Raw genomic sequence first — 17,652 nt, 5'->3', positions numbered from 1 at the left:
GGAAAGAAAGGAAAAAGTTTAATAAATCTCTCTGTTGGCCCCTATCTCTTCTCCATGAAAAAAGCTAACACTTTTGAGTAAAGATATTCATTCTCTCCTGAACAGCATGCTAACAAAAGTTATCTAAAACCATATGAAAAGGAATCCCATCCAGTCTTGTCCAAAAGCTAAGGAAATTTCTTTTACAGCATCGTTCAGTCAACTGCAGTCTTCCAGATACAAAAATACAAGAATTCTTATGGAAATCTAGATGCTGGTAGTTTTTAGTACACAAAAAAAGCAAACATATTTACAAAATTATACAATTCTAAGAAAAAACCCTGTACAATATATATATATATATATATATATATATATATATATATATATATATATATATATATATATATATATATATATATATATATATATATATATAAAATCTGTGTGTGTATAGCTCTTTATATATATATATACGCATCTCTATATATGTATACATAAACCCTTTGTTCCCTCTATTATTAACTAACTGTCCAGATTCAAGCGTTTTTCTTGCTGGGTCAATATATGTGATGGCCACATACTGAGCCATAAGCATTCTAAAGATATCACAGGCAATGGGAGAAAAGCAAGGCTTTGCCTGTTAAAGAGTGTGCAATATTCGTGCTTTATTGTCATAACTTAATTCACTGAGATTCAACATTAGTAGGAATGTAGCAATAATCTAGAACACAAAGGCCTTTACATAAAGGGCAAATAAGAGCTGGTAGCACACACTCTTATTCACTTATGGATGGAATTCAAATGGGATGTGCTTTTATAACAATGTACATCGTTCCCAAAATGTGAGGAAGGAAAAAAAAAAGTTCTGGTAGCAAGACCCGAAAACTAACTTAGGTGTTTGGGCACTTAGATTCAATTAAGTACCGCTACGCTAATCTGAATGTAAGAAACCTGAAGTATATAATTACATTTTTGAATTAATAAATGCAGAGATGCCATGGGAATTGACACAGTAATTTTTGCCTTGCTTCACCAATATTAACTTAAATTCAATGACATCACATGTTCCTTGCGTAACCTGCTGCTCTTACCTATGGCTAGGATGGGGATAACAATGGCCCTTCAAGTCTTTCTAACTACTGTCCTTAAAGTCAGTCAGCATGTCCTATAGTAGGCTATTTGGGGAGCCGTATCAAATAGCTACACTTCCTCACCACTGACTATGAGATACAGTATACAAAAGCACTAAGAGATGACCCACAAAAGGGCATATTTAGACTTAATAGCAGCAAGACATGGGTTATAAAGATCTATTGCCCTTGCATTAAAAAAAGTAACATAAACTACCAAATCTACACCATGAACTACCGGTTTTTGGTGTGTTTTTTTTTTAAAAGGGGGAAGAGTAGATACATTTTTATCAGCATGCGGATAAAAAAAATGCTTAAATCAGTGTTTTACTTTTTCCTCAACTCCACATTAATTTTAATGTGTTATAACTTGAACTCACAATATTATTCTAAGTGCTGGCTTAGTATCTATTATTTTAAAACAAGATTGTTTTTGATTTGCAATTCTGTGGGTTGTAGGAAATACATTACTTGGAACAGTGCATTGACTTTTCCTTAAAAAATAAAATGTGGCCATTAATTATACTGAAGCGAGTTCTAGAGAAAGGGTATTTTCAAAACAAATAATTTCACATTACTAATACTGTTAAAAAATATTCCTGCTGTTGTCATTTTAATAGATTTTTAAGGCTGATACGTTCCACTGAACTAAACTGTGAAATCACAGCAGAAGTGGTTGGTCAGTTGCATTCCTAATGGCAATTAAAAGAATGTGTAAAGATTGGAAAGAAACAAAAGGAATCACTATCACCAATGCTGGCAAGAACTACTATCATTCTGATAACCATATTTCAGATAGTGGGATATATGAAAAGCAGCTCGTTCACAAACATATGTGCAATTCCTGATTGTTTTTCAGTCAAGATATACTTAAGCTGTCTGCCACCCAATGAAAGGAATTCTGAATTAACAAATTCTAGACAATGTTGATGAATTTGACTTCTTGTTCTCATCTCAGTATCCATATTGCTAACAAAAACTACGAAGTCATTGATATTTAATAAAACAAATCGATACTTTAAAATCAGAATGAACAAAAGTTGGGCTTGAAAGATCAATATATTTCACTTTTATAAGATCACAACCATTTTTACAGCTTTGTAAAAGCTCTGGGCCTTTGGCTGATCATAGCTACTTACTTGCTAAGTTTACATATCAAACACATTTGTTTTCTTAATGTATATATTTATAAAAAACAAAAAACAAAAACAGATTTTTGGCTCATGGATTTCCTTTAAATATTTTTTAAAAATTTGAGTTCGAACAATTCTAAAATTATATGCTTCCTCTTGAAGTTTCATCTTCTCCAAGAGCGGGATTCATCCTCATCTTCATCTTCATCATCATCATCTTCATGTAGAAATAAATCTGATGTTTCTGTCTCCTAAAGAAAGAAAATTTAATGTGTCTATAAAATTATAGTGATTTTAAGTCCTTCATAAGACTACATTTTTTCTTGGGATGATCTCCAAAGAAATCTAGCCACTTTGGAATAACCATGCAAAGAAATACTAACAAAAATTATAGCTGTGTAATGGCAGCAATATTGAATGCTATGAAATCAATTAATTATATTTATTTATCAAATTTAGAGACCACCATCTCATTCTGGAAAGAGTACAAGTAAAAATATTTTTAAAATTACTTGTCTAATGCTTGATCCATCCTGTAATGGACTGTGAGAATAACCTTGGCAGAAGGGACAAAGGAGGAAGAACTGCAGTCTACAGAATGGTCAGACAACAGATATCTCAGGCCACAAAAGGAATGAGGGTGAGACAGCAGGTTAGAAAGGACCCTCCCTAGTCTCTGGAAAGCAGAGGCAAGGGCGGGGGGGGGGGGGAGAACTACTTTCACACTTGCAAAATTCTGTTACAAACTTTACAAATAAACATAGTGTTTATATTCATGGTTTTGGTTTCCTCTTTGGACTATCTCAAAGGACCGACACATTATTTCAAGTAGCTTTATTTATAATATTAGCAAATTATAGATCAGAAATATTTCATAATAAAACACAATCTGCCATTTTTTGAAAAACATATTTCCTATCAATTGATGGCTTTCAAAGTATCATTAAAATGTTTGCATGCAAATGTTGTTATTACATGCATATATCACATTGCATTAGTTTAAAATTCAGCACAATTTACAACAAAATCATGAAAATTCAGAAACATGAATAAATTAAAACCATAAAATAGCATTCATTACAACGGTTGATGGCAAAAAGAGAATAAAAGTAGAAGAGAACTATGCAAGCAGTATTTGTAGAGGGAAGGCGTGATGAAGAGACAATCTTCAATAGTTGGCTGAAATATGTAGAAGTACCGGTAGGTGCCTCATGAATGTATCTACTGATTTGCTTTATATTCTGCTTTTTGTTCAGGGTTATGTACATAATATTCCTCCTAATTTCTCCAATAGGAATTCCTATTGACTAGAGCAGTTGGACCGTCAGTTCACACTGTTGCTGTGTACCGCAAAACCAGATGGTCAATGTTAGTTTTAAAGAAATTTTAAAGGACAAACTATTAAAATATTATTCTAATACCTCTTCCTTGGGCTCTTCCTCCTCAGTTTCTGTAGACACAGAGGGTAACTTAGGTTTATGCCATGATATATGAAGTCGTCGGTCTTTAAACTTTAAACCTTGATTGGCAGCCTAAGGTGGAATATTTAAGTAAGAAAACAATGTGTTATATACCAGGATAAATCAATAGCTATACAGCGTATTAGAAAGATCTTCATTAATTCTACAGTGATTGATCAGAACTCTCTGCACTGCATAATTATCAGTGAATCTAAGTTCTTTGATAATTTAAGTTAAATATTAGTAACTGGCTGAACTATAATCTATTATCAGTTTAAACATGGCAACAGGATTTAAATGTTTAATGCTAGAAAATAGTTCATTTGAAACCAGTATATATTTGCTGGTACTTTCAATTACATAATATGTTTCCCTTAAAAAACTGGATAGAGAGTAGTAGAACATTTTTTAAAAATTTAACCCGTGTTACATACATTTTCAGCTTCAGAGCGGGATTTAAATGTCAAAACAACACTTAAAGGAGATTCCTCCTCTTGAAGGCCTTCAATATCTCCAAATTGCTGAAAACATAAAAGATTGAGATTTACTTTCTTTCACTGCTAAAAACCCCCGATGACCAATGTATTATTAATGATTAAAGTATACATAGGCAAACTGATGCCTTCCAAATGTTTGGACCTTAATTTCTAATCACTGGTTCAATTCAATATGGTCAATGGGAGATGTAGACCAAGACATTTAGAAAACACTTGTTTGCTACAAGAATTCTAGAAAGGCCTCTGAACTTTCTCAATAAAATTCATGTTCTTGGGCAACAATCTTTTTTCTTAGCATTTTAGGTACCACTTAATTCCCCAAATATGTAGGAAAAGTATACATAATTGCTCATAAACTAATGCCAGGTCACAGCATGAGAAGTATGGGCTTTTCAAGAATATCATAATTTTGGCTGCAAATCCGATCCTATATGTATTTTATTTTAAAAGTATTTCTGTGGTGTTTTATGAGCACATTCTTCATCAGGCACACATACGGTTTTAGCCAGAATTTCTAAATGGTAGTATCATTGAAACAAATTAACAAATCAATATTTATTTATATAATTGACATGATACTTATTTTACATTTAGAAATGTTTTTCAACTATGTTCTTGCTTTTGATAAACTTTTAAGTATATTAACAGTGAAAGAGAAAGTGATGATTCAGACAGACAGAAAATTGTTTATCAAATTGCTATTTGTTTGTAGCTCGTAAAAATCCCGTAATTATCTATGTAAAGAAACAATTAGTTGGCATTTAATCTCCAACATTAAAGCAAATTGATGTTGATTGTTAGGCAGATTCACTGGAGTGTAAAGGCAGTGAAAGTTAGATTAATTCCATAACTAACAAAGATTGACAAGATTGTCCAGTTACAGTTCCAATAAAGGATATTAAAAATATCCTTTTTCTTTTAGGACACTCATGCCTTTATATTATTCCAGAACACTGCACAGACATTGAAATATATTTAGTTTTAGTTACAAATTGCTAACTTACTGAGAAATGTTGCAGCACTTCATCTTTCTCTTCTTCCACAAAGCCTCCAATTGTTAATGCTTTGGGGCGGTGGTCCACTACCATGTGATTCACAATACCCCTTCCTCTTCCTCCACGACCTCGTCCTCTTCCTCTAGTTTGAGCTGACATTGCTTTTCCCCGACCAACAGGTAAGATTCCTAAACGAGCCGCCTAGGCAAAAGAAATATACGTTAATTGTTTGGGGATACTGTATATACCTAACACCAGAATTGAGATGGCACTCTACGCTACAAACTTACCTCCACCTGTAATTGGCTAAGTTTTTTTCTCAGTTCAGTTGTATCTTCCCCAGAAGACAATCTTTTATGTAAGTCCAATTCTGCATCTAAGAGTTCTTTTTGTGCCTTTGAAAGGAGAGAAGTGGTAGCAAAGAATTCATTTATTTTCTTCTAAATTTTTATACATTATTACTTAGGTTTCAATTTCCCAATATTCTAGGGAAAACATGGTGATAAGTTGTATCATGTGGGTTTTTTTGGGGGGAAGAGAATCCAAAATGTGACATAGCGAAAACTAAATAAATAATTCTATGTTAAAAGATATAACTAAAAGAAGGGATATTATACTAATACAGTGCTCATTCAGACCACGTAAAACGTCTTGGGTAATCTTAGCCCACAGGCATTGAATCAACTGCAGATTCTAAAATAGAAACAAATCAAAACAATTGTATAACTTACTTCAGTTTTAGACTTTAGCTTTGATGTTGTAGAAACAACAGAGAAAGTTTTTAATTCATCTTTCAACTGAGAAATTTTTCCTGTTAGCTCTTTCAGAGTCTTCATGATCTCTGCTCTTTCCTCTGGTTTCATGGTTTTATTCTTTTCCAATTTTGATATTAGCATCTATAAAGGTCAAAACAAAAATACCATGCTATTCTGAAAAGATTTTTTACACACTATCCATTAAATATGTTTACAAAGAATATGTACAAAATTAAAACTTGGAAGTTAATGTTAAACAATTCAGTCATACCTTTTGACATTCTATTTGTTTCTCCAACATTTCCTGCTGTTTTTTCCTCATGTCTTGTTGCAATTTCATTGCCTCCTACCATGAAAAACAAACAAGCAAACATTAAAGTAAAAATGGTTGATTTTACTATATTCAATAAAGAAATGTAAATCATATCTTTAGATGATCTAAAACATTGTCATTTGGATTAAGTTATTTTCTTCTGCAGCATTATAATTCCCCGGAAAACAGTAATTATTTTTCACCACTGATAAGTCTGTGGGTTTGGTTTCAGATAATTCATGTTCATGTTTTTGTGGAAAGCTGCTACTACTGACCTTCATCATACATGTCAACAAAGAATATCTATAAATAGCTTTGGGTTTATATTCAAACTACCCTGTAATAAGCTCAATGTCGCAAACAGTGCTCTAGTTGTCTCTCACTTTCCTACAATGTCAAATCAATCTTTTTTTTTTTTTTACTCTGACTAAGTTTGAAATCCAAGCTTATTTTAATGAGAAGATGTTTCTATGGACTTCAAATGCCAAGGAAGAGTGGCAGACTTTACAGTGTTTGAATAAGACTATAAAACCAGAGATTATATTCAGTCGTAATTCTCCCAAACAAAGAGTAAACCTGCAAAGACTACCTGAATTTTTCAAGAAACAATTCATGTCGTTGATGCAAATCCTATTCCATTCAAAGGTTATAGCTATTAAATACAATGCAGTGATATGTGTTTACCTGTTTCTTTTTAAGAACTTCTTGGATATCATGAGATTTATTTCCCGTACCAGACTTATTTCCTGTCTTCATACTGGAAGAACTGTAAACCATCTTTGTATGTGTTGTTGAAGAAGAAAACATCTGAAAGCAGCAATTATGACAACACATCAATGGTGCCATTAAACTTTGTGCAACTATTTATTTATGGTAATTATTTTAAAAAGATCAAATCAAACATTCTCAGATGGTATTTTGCCGATTGTGCAAGGGTGAAATTTAGATTGTCTATTGGTGCTACTACAATACCAGAGCTGACAATTGCAACTTACATTGCATATCCAAATTTGGGCAGAAATGTTTTTTTTTTTTTAAAAAAAAGTTAAAGTCACTATATTAAGAAACAGAGGATAAATTGGTGGCTATAGTAAAACTATTTATTCTAATTTAGGTAAGCTATTCCATTTAGAGATGATAGGAATAACCAGAACACCTTAAAATTTAGTAATTGTGAACAAATGTACTGTATAAGTCTTTTTCAATCTAGCGTTTTCCTGCAGGTGCAGAGTCCATTTATCAGATTAAACAATGCCATTTTAATACAATACAATAGCAGAGTTGGAAGGGACCTTGGAGGTCTTCTAGTCCAACCCCCTGCCTAGGCAGGAAACCCTATACCGTTTCAGACAAATGGCTATCCAACATCTTCTTAAAGACTTCCAGTGTTGGGGCATCCACAACTTCTGGAGGCAATCTGTTCCACTGATTAACTGTCAGGAAATTTCTCGTCAGTTCTAAGTTGTTTCTCTCCTTGATTAGTTTCCATCAATTGCTTCTTGTTCTGCCCTCAGGTGCCTTTTATGCGATCAAATCCAGCAAGCGGGTGCAAGTGGATGACTTTCATATCCACATTGTATTCTGCCATCTTTGCTTTGGTTTTCTACACAGACATTTGCCATCAATGTTAAAGTTGCGGACAGTGCAGGTGAAAATATGGGTGTTGCTTGTAGTATGTGCCACAAACACTGCAAGCCATTCCCCCACATTTTCTATTATTGGTGCAATGTCTATCTGCTGCCAGACTTCTCATTGCTGATTTGGTCAAAAAGGGAAATGTCAAATGACCAACAGAGTATGCACATCTCCATGGCATGTAAAGGGCACTCAGCACTATACTGGTGGACCATCAATTTATATGCTTTCAGTTTTAGGTGAATTGGCCTATGCCTATTGCAGAGCACTGTAGGGATCTTCCTCTTCCACAGCCATGTTGCATTCACCTTCACATATATACACTACCTCAATAATGCCACCATCACTTTGCAAATAAGATCCTAAGTAATTTAAGGAGTTTATCTTACTACATCTTTGCGCTAACCTGAATAGTGGAGATACTTTGGTTGGTCTCTAGATATTTGGTCATCCTCATATTGAGATGCAAATCAAATTGGTTAAGATGATTGTTCATGCCTAGATACAGTGCTGCAGTTCTTCCCTGGTGGTAGATGTGAGCAGGATGTGGTTGACAGGCCCAGGGCCACTGTTCTGCAGGTTTTGCATGAATATCCCAAAGGTGCTTTTTCAAGAGGCAACTGGACTTTCTGGTTTTTCTTTGAAGACGTTTGACTTCTCACGCAAGAAGCTTCTCCAGAATCTTCCAACACTCAAAAACACCAAACATTTGGATGAGAAGCGAAATCACTTCAAAGAAAAACCAGAAAGTCCAGTTGCCTCTTGAAAAAGCACCTTTGGGACAACCATGACCTGGATGATGGAGAATCTCCATAGTTTTGCACGAATATGACGAGGATGAACATCAATGGCAATGATACTGAGCACTGATGCATATCAACAGTCACAGGAAAGCTGTTGGAAAGACTGCTAGTGCATAATACCAGGGTTCTGGTATAAAGCTGATGCAGAACATGGCCAAAAGCTTTTCCAGGTCAAAAAAAGCCAGGTTTCTTCTTTTCTCTAGGCTGTAAAAATAGCGTTGGTGGTGTTCAAACCTTTGATAAAACTACACTGGTTGATACTGATTTCAATGATGTTATGGAGGGGCTGGTTGAGGATCTGCTAAAAAAATTCATTGTATGCAACAGGAAGGGGGTTGGTTGGTGGTTGGAGCAGTCTGCTAGCTCATCTTTGTTCTTGAAGAGGGTAACTATGTGGCCCAGTCACCATGCATATAGCCAACATGGCACTGAAGAAGTTTGTCAGTTGGTCAGTTGCTATGCTGCAAAGTCCTAAATTCCAGATGTCTGATGATGACAGACTGTCTGGGGCCAGGGGCTTTTGAATTCTTCATGTGTCCTATAGCTTAAGATGTATCTTGCAGGGCTAGCATTAAACGAGCCATCAGAAATTGGTGGGTGTGGAAATTCGACACTAGAGATTTTATCAAAGTACTGCTGCCAGTGTTCCCAGATTTTGAGTTCATCTTAATGTTGTTACCCACTTTTGTCTTCAAACCATAGGTGGTGCTCAATGTTCATATTGCATGCCCTGGCGTTCATTTTTGCTAGTCGATAGAAGGTTTTTTTTCCCTTTGAGTCCAACTGTTCATATTAGCCTCAATAGGGATTGGCTATGACTTCTATGAGTTTTCTTTGCTGTTCTCCTTGCAGTGACAGACTTTTGCCAGTTTTTATTCTGCATATATCAGTTCTGTAAGCCACCTTCTTTTCCACACTTTCTGCAGCATCGATGACAACTTAATCTCATAGTGCCAAGGGGTATTCTTGCAAAAACGGTAATGGGCTTGAGGGGACCAGTCCATGTGGCATCAGTTGAGCATGTGGTAATTGAAGGAAATGTGATGGCCATCTTGTAGCTTCTACCACTTGATTTTCTCTGGACTTGTCCAGCTGCTGTCATGCTTTGAATGCTTGCTGATCATATTGGCAATAAGCATCTTATGTTGCTGGGTGACGCAATCTGATGACATTTTTTAATGTCCATGATAGTGGGGAGGTCATAGCGTTGCCCAAGGACAAAATCTGGTTGCATTATTATTGCATTGTATAATTATACAATTATACATTGTACATATATATATTTATTATTCACAAAGCTTACATGCATTGTACGTAATTATAGATGTTAACATAGCAATTCTTTTAGTACAAATGTCCACCCAGTGGAAAAAATGCTGTTTTGAATTTGGGGAAAAAACAGTCCAATGGAACACATTCAAAATGCTTTGAGTATTCTGTTTCAGCAAATTAAGATTTTTTTAAAAAAAATTAAGATATTTCAATTATAGAGAACAACAGGAATGTGAAACAAGTCCATGTGCTCTATTTGTGTCTGAGATTAACAAAAGTAGGAAGAGTGATCAGTACAACAGCCACAGTGCTTAGGAGGAATCAACAACCAATTTTGTTTACTTCACCAGATCTCAGTGATGACATCAAACGACAACAATAATAAAAAAACAATCTCAGACATTCTCTTTTATTACAAATTTGAGAGGGGCTTCTTCATCTAGCCAACTTCTTTCAAAAAGCCACACAAGTGCAATCTGGCAATGTACTATATTTTGCAAACCACTTCCAAAGGAAAGTTTAAATACCCTTCTGGTATAAGTCAATGTTTAAACTGCCAAAGCTCAATATGCAAAATCAGTATACAAGTCAACTTTAACTAAAAACAAACCATTAACCAAAAATGAAGCCATAGGATTTAGCATGTTTGGAACACTAGAAATAATATTGTTCAAAATGGCACTTTGTTTCAATCTTGGAACAAAACTCTTAAAACCAAGGTGCAACATATAATAATCAAAAACCTCTGAAAACAGAAAATGTGATAACCAACCCAACACAGAAACAATGGAAAAGTAAACCAAGCAATACAAAAACAAACAAACAAACAACCCTTCAAGAATTTGGAGAATATATAAATATAATCATAATTTTAAAAGAACAAAATTTTAAAACATCTACCGTGTTTTCCTGAAAATAGGACATATCCTGATACTAAGCCCAATCGGGCTTTTCAGGACATGGGCTAAAATAAGCCCTCCCCCCCAAACTACTAAAACGACTCTGCCATGAACCTGATAGCAATAGCAGTTAGACTTTCAGCCCTCTCTAAGCGGTTTACAGATTCAGCGTATCGCCCCCACAGTCTGAGTCCTCATTTCACCCACCTCGAAAGGATGGAAGGCTGAGTCAACCTTGAGCCGGTGAGATTAGAACCGCTGAACTGCAGATAACAGTCAGCTGAAGTGGCCTGCAGTACTGCACCCTAACCACTGCGCCACCTCGCCTCTATGATCTTGTTTGGGGAAAGCTACGGCAGTTTCCATTCCGCCTGTGGTGGCACTCCACAATTAGGCCAGGACCAGCCAATCCACAGATTCTTCAGCAGCCTGTGCACCAATTACGCACTTTGAGACTGGCTTTGGGCCTGAACACAGCGCCTCCTGCCTGCAGTTATTCAGGAGGCATGCACGGGGCAGCTGCCTTGGAGAGCCACCTGTCGCCCTCCCCTATCCAGGCTGATGGGGGACTTCATGCTGCCTTTTCCCAAGCATTTGCTGCCACTGGGCTTGGATCTCCAGGAGGCTCTGCAGCAGCACCTGAACGTGGCACTGATGATGAAGCAGTTGGCGGCCACCAGCGGCCAATCTCAGTTCCTCCATCCGCCTGGCCTGCAGCAGGTCAGGCACCACCAACATCCTCACGCTGCTGGTGGACACTGCCATCACCAGTCCCTGCACCAGCACCTGGGTGAAGCTACTTTCGAGGCATAGGAAGGTGCTTGGTTCCCGCTGCCTCATCCTCCATCAGGTAGCGGAGATTTGCTGTTTTGACCGGAATGGGCAGGTTGCAGGAGCCTCCGCGCCACCCCATCATCCCCTGCCCCACCTGCCAATCTCCAAATTGCGCCCTAGCGTGTCTTACCTTTCCACCTCCGTCACTTTCCTTGCCGGTGTGTCCAGGGAAACATTTTGTAAAAAAACCTTGTGACTTTGAGAAATATGAACTCGTGAGGAGGTTTTTTTTATAATTTGTTTTCCTGGACACAATGGCGAGGAACGCGACGGGGCTGGAAAGGTAAGACGCGTGTCTCGCTTCTCACCCACCCCACCTGCCACAAAACAATACCCGCCCTCCCGATAATAAGACCAAGGCCATATTTTGGAGATCAAAAGAAAATAAGACCCTGTCTTATTTTCAGAGAAACACGATATATTTTATTTTCCGTTAAAATTGTAGATAGAAGCAATATTAGGAAACAAATATTAAAAATAAAAATAAGATCTTCATTTAAAAGATTCTTAAATCTCTTTTCGTTTTGTCAGTTTTTCAACTAATATAATTGCTCAATCTTTTTTAAAATATCATTGCTTGTAATTAATATAGTGCATGATTATATTTGTAGTAGTTTGTCCTGAGATCAGAAAGTCTTCCATATCCACTTCTCTTACCTGAATATCCTCTGTAGTAGCATTGGACTGGTTATGTAATACATGTTGAGAATCTGGCTGATTTCCACTGGTTGTTCCAAGTCGATGTTTAACTGGAACCTTGTTAAAGACATAGGCACCTGAAGTTAATGGTTTAGCCACCTGCATGAATGCACATTAAACAGAAAAATATTACTATGCATTCATCTTTTTGAACCATCATCATAGAGCCCAAAGATCAGAATTTGGGAAGATCAAAGAACTAAAGTTACAGTAGACTACTACACCTTTGGCATACTGCTGTGCACTGTAGCAGATGGAGGCTGTGCCAGAATTTGTGGCTGCACATGCAGTTGATGAAGAGGTGGTGTTGGCGGCAGGTGCTGCTGCTGCAGCTGTGGTGGCTGCGGCTGTGACGGTTGCTGCTGTTGCAAGGGCTGCTGCTCGTTGCTTTCCCGGTGCCACAATACTCGTATAAACCGATTCTTCAACACTGCCTCCGTGCTAGAAATAGCTTTTCTGGCTTCATCGTTCATTAAATACTGAATTAGAGCAGCTTCAGGATCATTCTTAAAGGCAACCTAAGGAACAAAAATTCAATTTTTTTATCTGCAAAGTCTAATCACACAGCAACAAAATGTCTAAGCCACAATTACTAGTTGTAATTTACTGCGGAGCTATCATTTCTGGTAAAACACTTTTACAAAATTCTTTGCAACAGTTTTTAAGCATTAGCTGCCCGCATTTTCATCAACATTGAAGTATAGGAATTCTAAATTGATGCCATCTGCAAATAATGCCATAAGGTGGCACATTAATAATGTGCTAAAAACAAGCACTCAAGCAATTTTGAGTGAAGAACTGAAAGTTCTTACAACAGAACACCATATTGGCAGTTACAATAATAAAGCATCACTGCTTTAGTGTTTTTCCCCTAAACATTGAAAAAGTAATTTTTCATATCAACTTGGAAATAAATTTAATTATGCCACCATCGAACATTTTACAGAAAAAATGTACTCTTATCATTCTTAACATAAGATTGTCCATTTCGCTATATAATATCGAATGAGAAGTATAACTACAGTGTCACTGATCAAAGTCTGTCTCCTGATGTTTGAGAAATGGAGGAATACCACTTCCTAAGGCACTTTGTTTCCTTAGCCAATAGTTTGTACTGCTGCAAAATTTCTCCGAATACTATCCACAAATGCCATGCAATTTGAAGCCCATCAGCTCTTGTTGTATACAAATGTACATAAGTGTTTAATTTTACCTGAATGTTGACAATTGTTCCAAATTTGCTGAAATGTTCATTCAATTGAGTAATATTGTTCAATTCTGGTGGTATTTTACGAACTTCCAATTTAGTATTCGTATACTGGCTTTTCTTCAGGAACCCTGGCTTATTTTGGTTATTAGTTTGTCTGAGGAAAAAGAAAGAAAATAAGGCTTCATGTGTTAAAAATTTTAAATTAATTAATTAAAAAAAATAATTTATGCAAAACAACCATCTTTTATTTTTAAAGCCTCTTAATGTAAGAATTAAAATAATGCCAAGAGTATTCATAGAATAATAGGCTGGTGGTAAAACTGCAGGCAGAGGATTTGCCATATTCAGAGTTTACATTTAGCAGAACATGACTGAACTTTCCCTAACTTAAAATAAGAACCAGTGTAGTGTAGTGATGAAGGTGCTGGTTTGGAAACTAAGAGATTGTGAATTCTAGTCCTGCCTTAGGCATGAAAGCCGGCTGGCTGAACCTGGCCCCAAGAGCCCCCACAGAGTGGTGGTGGTTATTATTATGTGGAAAATAGAAGAAAGAAGGAGTATTATACATTTAACCACCTTTTGTTATTTATAAAAACAATAAAAAGTGGCATAAAAATCAATACACAGCAATATATAACCCAATATACCCTGTCCCAAAGGTGCTTTTTCAGGAGGCAACTGGGCTTTCTTGTTTTTCCTCTTTTGAAGACATTTCACTTCTCATCCAATAACTTTTAAAGCTCTGACTGGATGATGGGGAATGGTGGGGTATAGGAGTATGAATGATTTCCAGAGAAATTGCAGACTACAGGAACCATTTGCACTTCAGTATGAGCTGCAGACAACACAGACTCGATCTCAACAGCCTGCCCCTGTCTTCACAGGGCAGAAAACATCCTGCAGCCAAGAAGACTCCATACCCATTCATAGTTCTCAGGTGACCCTGAGGACACAGACAAACCTCCAAGTGGGCTCAACAACTCTCTAAAACAATGCAAATGACAGCTGTCTGCAAGGAATACAAATACTTCCATTCCCCACCATCCAGCTAGAGCTGAAGAAGCTTCTTGGATGAGAAGAAAAACCAGAAAGTTCAGTTGCCTTCTGAAAAGGAACCTTTGGGACAACCATGATCTGGATGACTGAGAATCTCTAATATACCCTGGTTTAAACATTAATTTTATTAAATTAGGCTAAAATGTTCATAACAATTCCTGATTTTCAGATTGCATAGTTTTTTTTATGTAATATGTCTGATTTTGATTCAATTATGTAATTAATTAGCAACACATGTCCTTACTTTCCAATCCACGGTTTCTTTGGAGATGGTCCTTCTATAGCATTCAGAATTCTCTTCCTGTTGTCTGGCTCAAGCACCACTCTGGACACATTACTGTTGTTACTTGCAATTCCAATTGGAGGTTCGGTCTGTATGATAATATTAGCAGCTAGAAGAAAAGATCAATATACTTGAAGCACATCATTGCTCCCATACATTTCTTCTGTAGGAATTACACAAATAAAGCTAATATTGTATTGAAACTTCTATATCCGCCACAACAGAAAAAAGGGCAAAATTGGAAATCTGCTGGAGATACCATTCTCCCTCTTTGAAATATTATTTGAGTGAAAATCCAACACTGAAAAATTGCTAACAATTCCAATTATAAGAGATACTGCATATAAGTAGCAATAGTAAATGCCTCCAAAAATAAATATTGCTTGTTCATTTAATTTACTAAAACAAAGTTTTGACAAATTGGTCAATTTCTTTTTGAGTTTACTTTACTGATCTTACCAGCAATCTATTTCCTGATTATTCTAGTTTAAATGTTTAGGAGTTACAAATTGAATAAATCCATCAGTGGTGGGCTACGGGGCGTACCGGTGCCTGCTGGGAGGACCAGGTACCATTCCAGTACGGTGCTCCGGAGGGCCCACCTGCCCTCCTTACCTGTATTTGAGCCGATCGGGGCTTACGTGCAAGGAGCATACGGCACCTGCACGACGCTCCGCCCACCAGCTGGAGCATCGCAGGCGGTAAGTACGCATGCGCCTGCTGTGCGCGTGCTGCGCATATGCATGTGGTGGACGCCCAGCCCCGTATCGGTTGCAATGGGATCTGGAACCCATCACTGAAATCCATATAAATATATGAACTCAACAAACATATGTGATATTCTTGGAGAATGCACAAGCAGCATTAATGACAAGACTAAAGAGAAAAAACACTCTGTACTGCATACCACTTATTCATTCCATTCACTGGTACCAAATTATTTCTGAAATAACTACAAGTTTATAATGTTTTCTTAGAATGTTTAGCATAATGGAGGAAGCAAGAATCACAAATTTCAATAAAATGTTCCAGTGCTTGGGAACTGATAGTAACCTCTAGTTCTCATTTAATTAGTTCTTTTACACAGACTGAATATTTTAATCCCTCCTTCCCAGATATTTCAGTCTGGATTGAGCTACCATTTAAAAGTTGAATTATTAATGAAATCTTCTCCTATGTATTAGTTGTTTGTGAATAATTCTCCTCCTGTTACTTTCTCAGCCTCTCTACAATCTGTCACAATATTCCAAACCCTCAATGTTTTCATATAAGAGATCACACCTCTTGGATTTGTGTCCATTTCACCAGATGTTAGGCCAATAAGATTTGGACGTTGCATTGGAGTCCTTGAAAAGAACTGTCGATACTGAGATCTACCAGTACTAGTAATACTAGGAGCTTCTGGATTATAGCCATCTGGTTCATATGTATCTATTAAGAGATAAGGAGGGAGAGAGGGAGAGAGGGAGAGAGAGAGAGAGAGAAAGATATTTCCTTTTTATTTAAAAACAAAGAATTTTAATTTGTAAAATTACATCCTGTCTTCCAAATAAAGTCATTCTCAAATCAATTAACGATCAGTTACAAGGTGGCCCTTTTTTCTATTAAAACATGAAAGCACATCAATAAAAACAAACACATTCATCAGTTAAAAACTACTTCAGCAAAATGTTCAAAGCTCAAAAGTCTGGCAGGATATGTTTTGAATTGTAATGCAACATATTCCCTTAATTTTTTGCATCAACATCCCAGATTTGAGATCTCTGTAATATGCCTACAGGAGGGTATCCATTTGGAACAGGGGTCCCCAGTCCGCCACATGCCAATAACCGGTCCACACAAACAAGTGAAGCTCCACCTGTGGGATGCAAACAACACATGAAACCATGCTCTCTCCAATCCACAGAAAAACCTCTCTCCACAGAACCGGTCCTGGTGCTTAAAAAGTTGGGGGCCGCTGATCTAGAATAGATGGAAATGGGTGTTCCTGACATTGCTGGAAAACATGGAGATGCTTCAAGCACACAAGACAAGAAAATAACGTAAAGTTGCTTTTTTTTCTTCCCTTTCCTGAACCTTCTATTTTTTCTTGCTTTGAGCGAAGGAACTGGGATGGATCAACCTTGCAGGACTGAATCAATTAGGCAGATGAAGAGACAGGCAGTCCCATGATAACCTATGCCTTGTTAATGTTAAGGATTACAATTCATTTCATCAGATGTAAACTATATTTTGTCATACAAAAGATGACCCTCATGAGAGAAATGGGAGACAATTATTTCCCATTTGCAGCTAATAAACATGGCTATATTATGTGAGATGCAGAAAATAATATTTGCTTACGTTCTGATACTGAATACAGTAGGCTTTGGGGTAGTGGAGGAGGTAGCCTTGCTCCCATTGGTGCAAGGCTGGGCACTGTAGTTGTTCCTGGCTGGTCACGGCTATTAATTAAACTGGATTGAGATGAAGGAGGTCCTGGAATAAAACAGAAATGGTAGTCAGGCCACTTAAACTATTTTTATACATGATGTCCCTTTATGAATATAGTAAGGGATTTGTAGGAGGAGTGTAGAAATTAACTCATAAATCAAATCAAATGTTGGACCAAACTAGCTACCTAACACAACTCCAAGAAAATCAGTATACATGTGTTCCTTGTGAGTGGCCAATGACAGACTTATAGTATCTGCAGT

General features: G+C 36.8%; 1 protein-coding gene across 3 annotated transcripts in view; it reads right to left on the bottom strand.

Annotated features, from left to right (window-relative positions):
- Positions 1-2,152: 2,152 nt before the first annotated feature.
- The window catches only part of RBM27 (RNA binding motif protein 27), a 34,452-nt gene continuing 18,952 nt past the window's right edge, over positions 2,153-17,652 (bottom strand). For 2 of the 3 annotated variants that reach the window (XM_014065766.2, XM_014065767.2), the window contains 14 exons: positions 17,300-17,434; positions 16,238-16,387; positions 14,918-15,065; positions 13,621-13,771; positions 12,632-12,925; positions 12,366-12,506; positions 6,950-7,072; positions 6,224-6,298; positions 5,929-6,093; positions 5,488-5,592; positions 5,207-5,398; positions 4,140-4,226; positions 3,667-3,777; positions 2,153-2,496 (listed from right to left, as the gene is read on the bottom strand). In XM_014065766.2, the coding sequence (XP_013921241.2) occupies positions 2,410-2,496; positions 3,667-3,777; positions 4,140-4,226; positions 5,207-5,398; positions 5,488-5,592; positions 5,929-6,093; positions 6,224-6,298; positions 6,950-7,072; positions 12,366-12,506; positions 12,632-12,925; positions 13,621-13,771; positions 14,918-15,065; positions 16,238-16,387; positions 17,300-17,434 (1,964 nt within the window). In that variant the 3' untranslated portion in view covers positions 2,153-2,409. The remainder of the gene's footprint in view (positions 2,497-3,666; positions 3,778-4,139; positions 4,227-5,206; positions 5,399-5,487; positions 5,593-5,928; positions 6,094-6,223; positions 6,299-6,949; positions 7,073-12,365; positions 12,507-12,631; positions 12,926-13,620; positions 13,772-14,917; positions 15,066-16,237; positions 16,388-17,299; positions 17,435-17,652) is intronic. The other variant, XM_014065768.2, reaches the window with a different exon arrangement.

The sequence above is a fragment of the Thamnophis sirtalis genome, unplaced genomic scaffold (genome assembly GCF_051295495.1).
Source record: "Thamnophis sirtalis isolate CommonGarterSnake01/CBP01778 unplaced genomic scaffold, rThaSir2_p1.2 scaffold_3, whole genome shotgun sequence".
NCBI lineage: Eukaryota > Metazoa > Chordata > Lepidosauria > Squamata > Natricidae > Thamnophis > Thamnophis sirtalis.
Note: the sequence above shows the minus strand (reverse complement) of the source record. Positions and strands in the feature narration are given on the sequence as shown.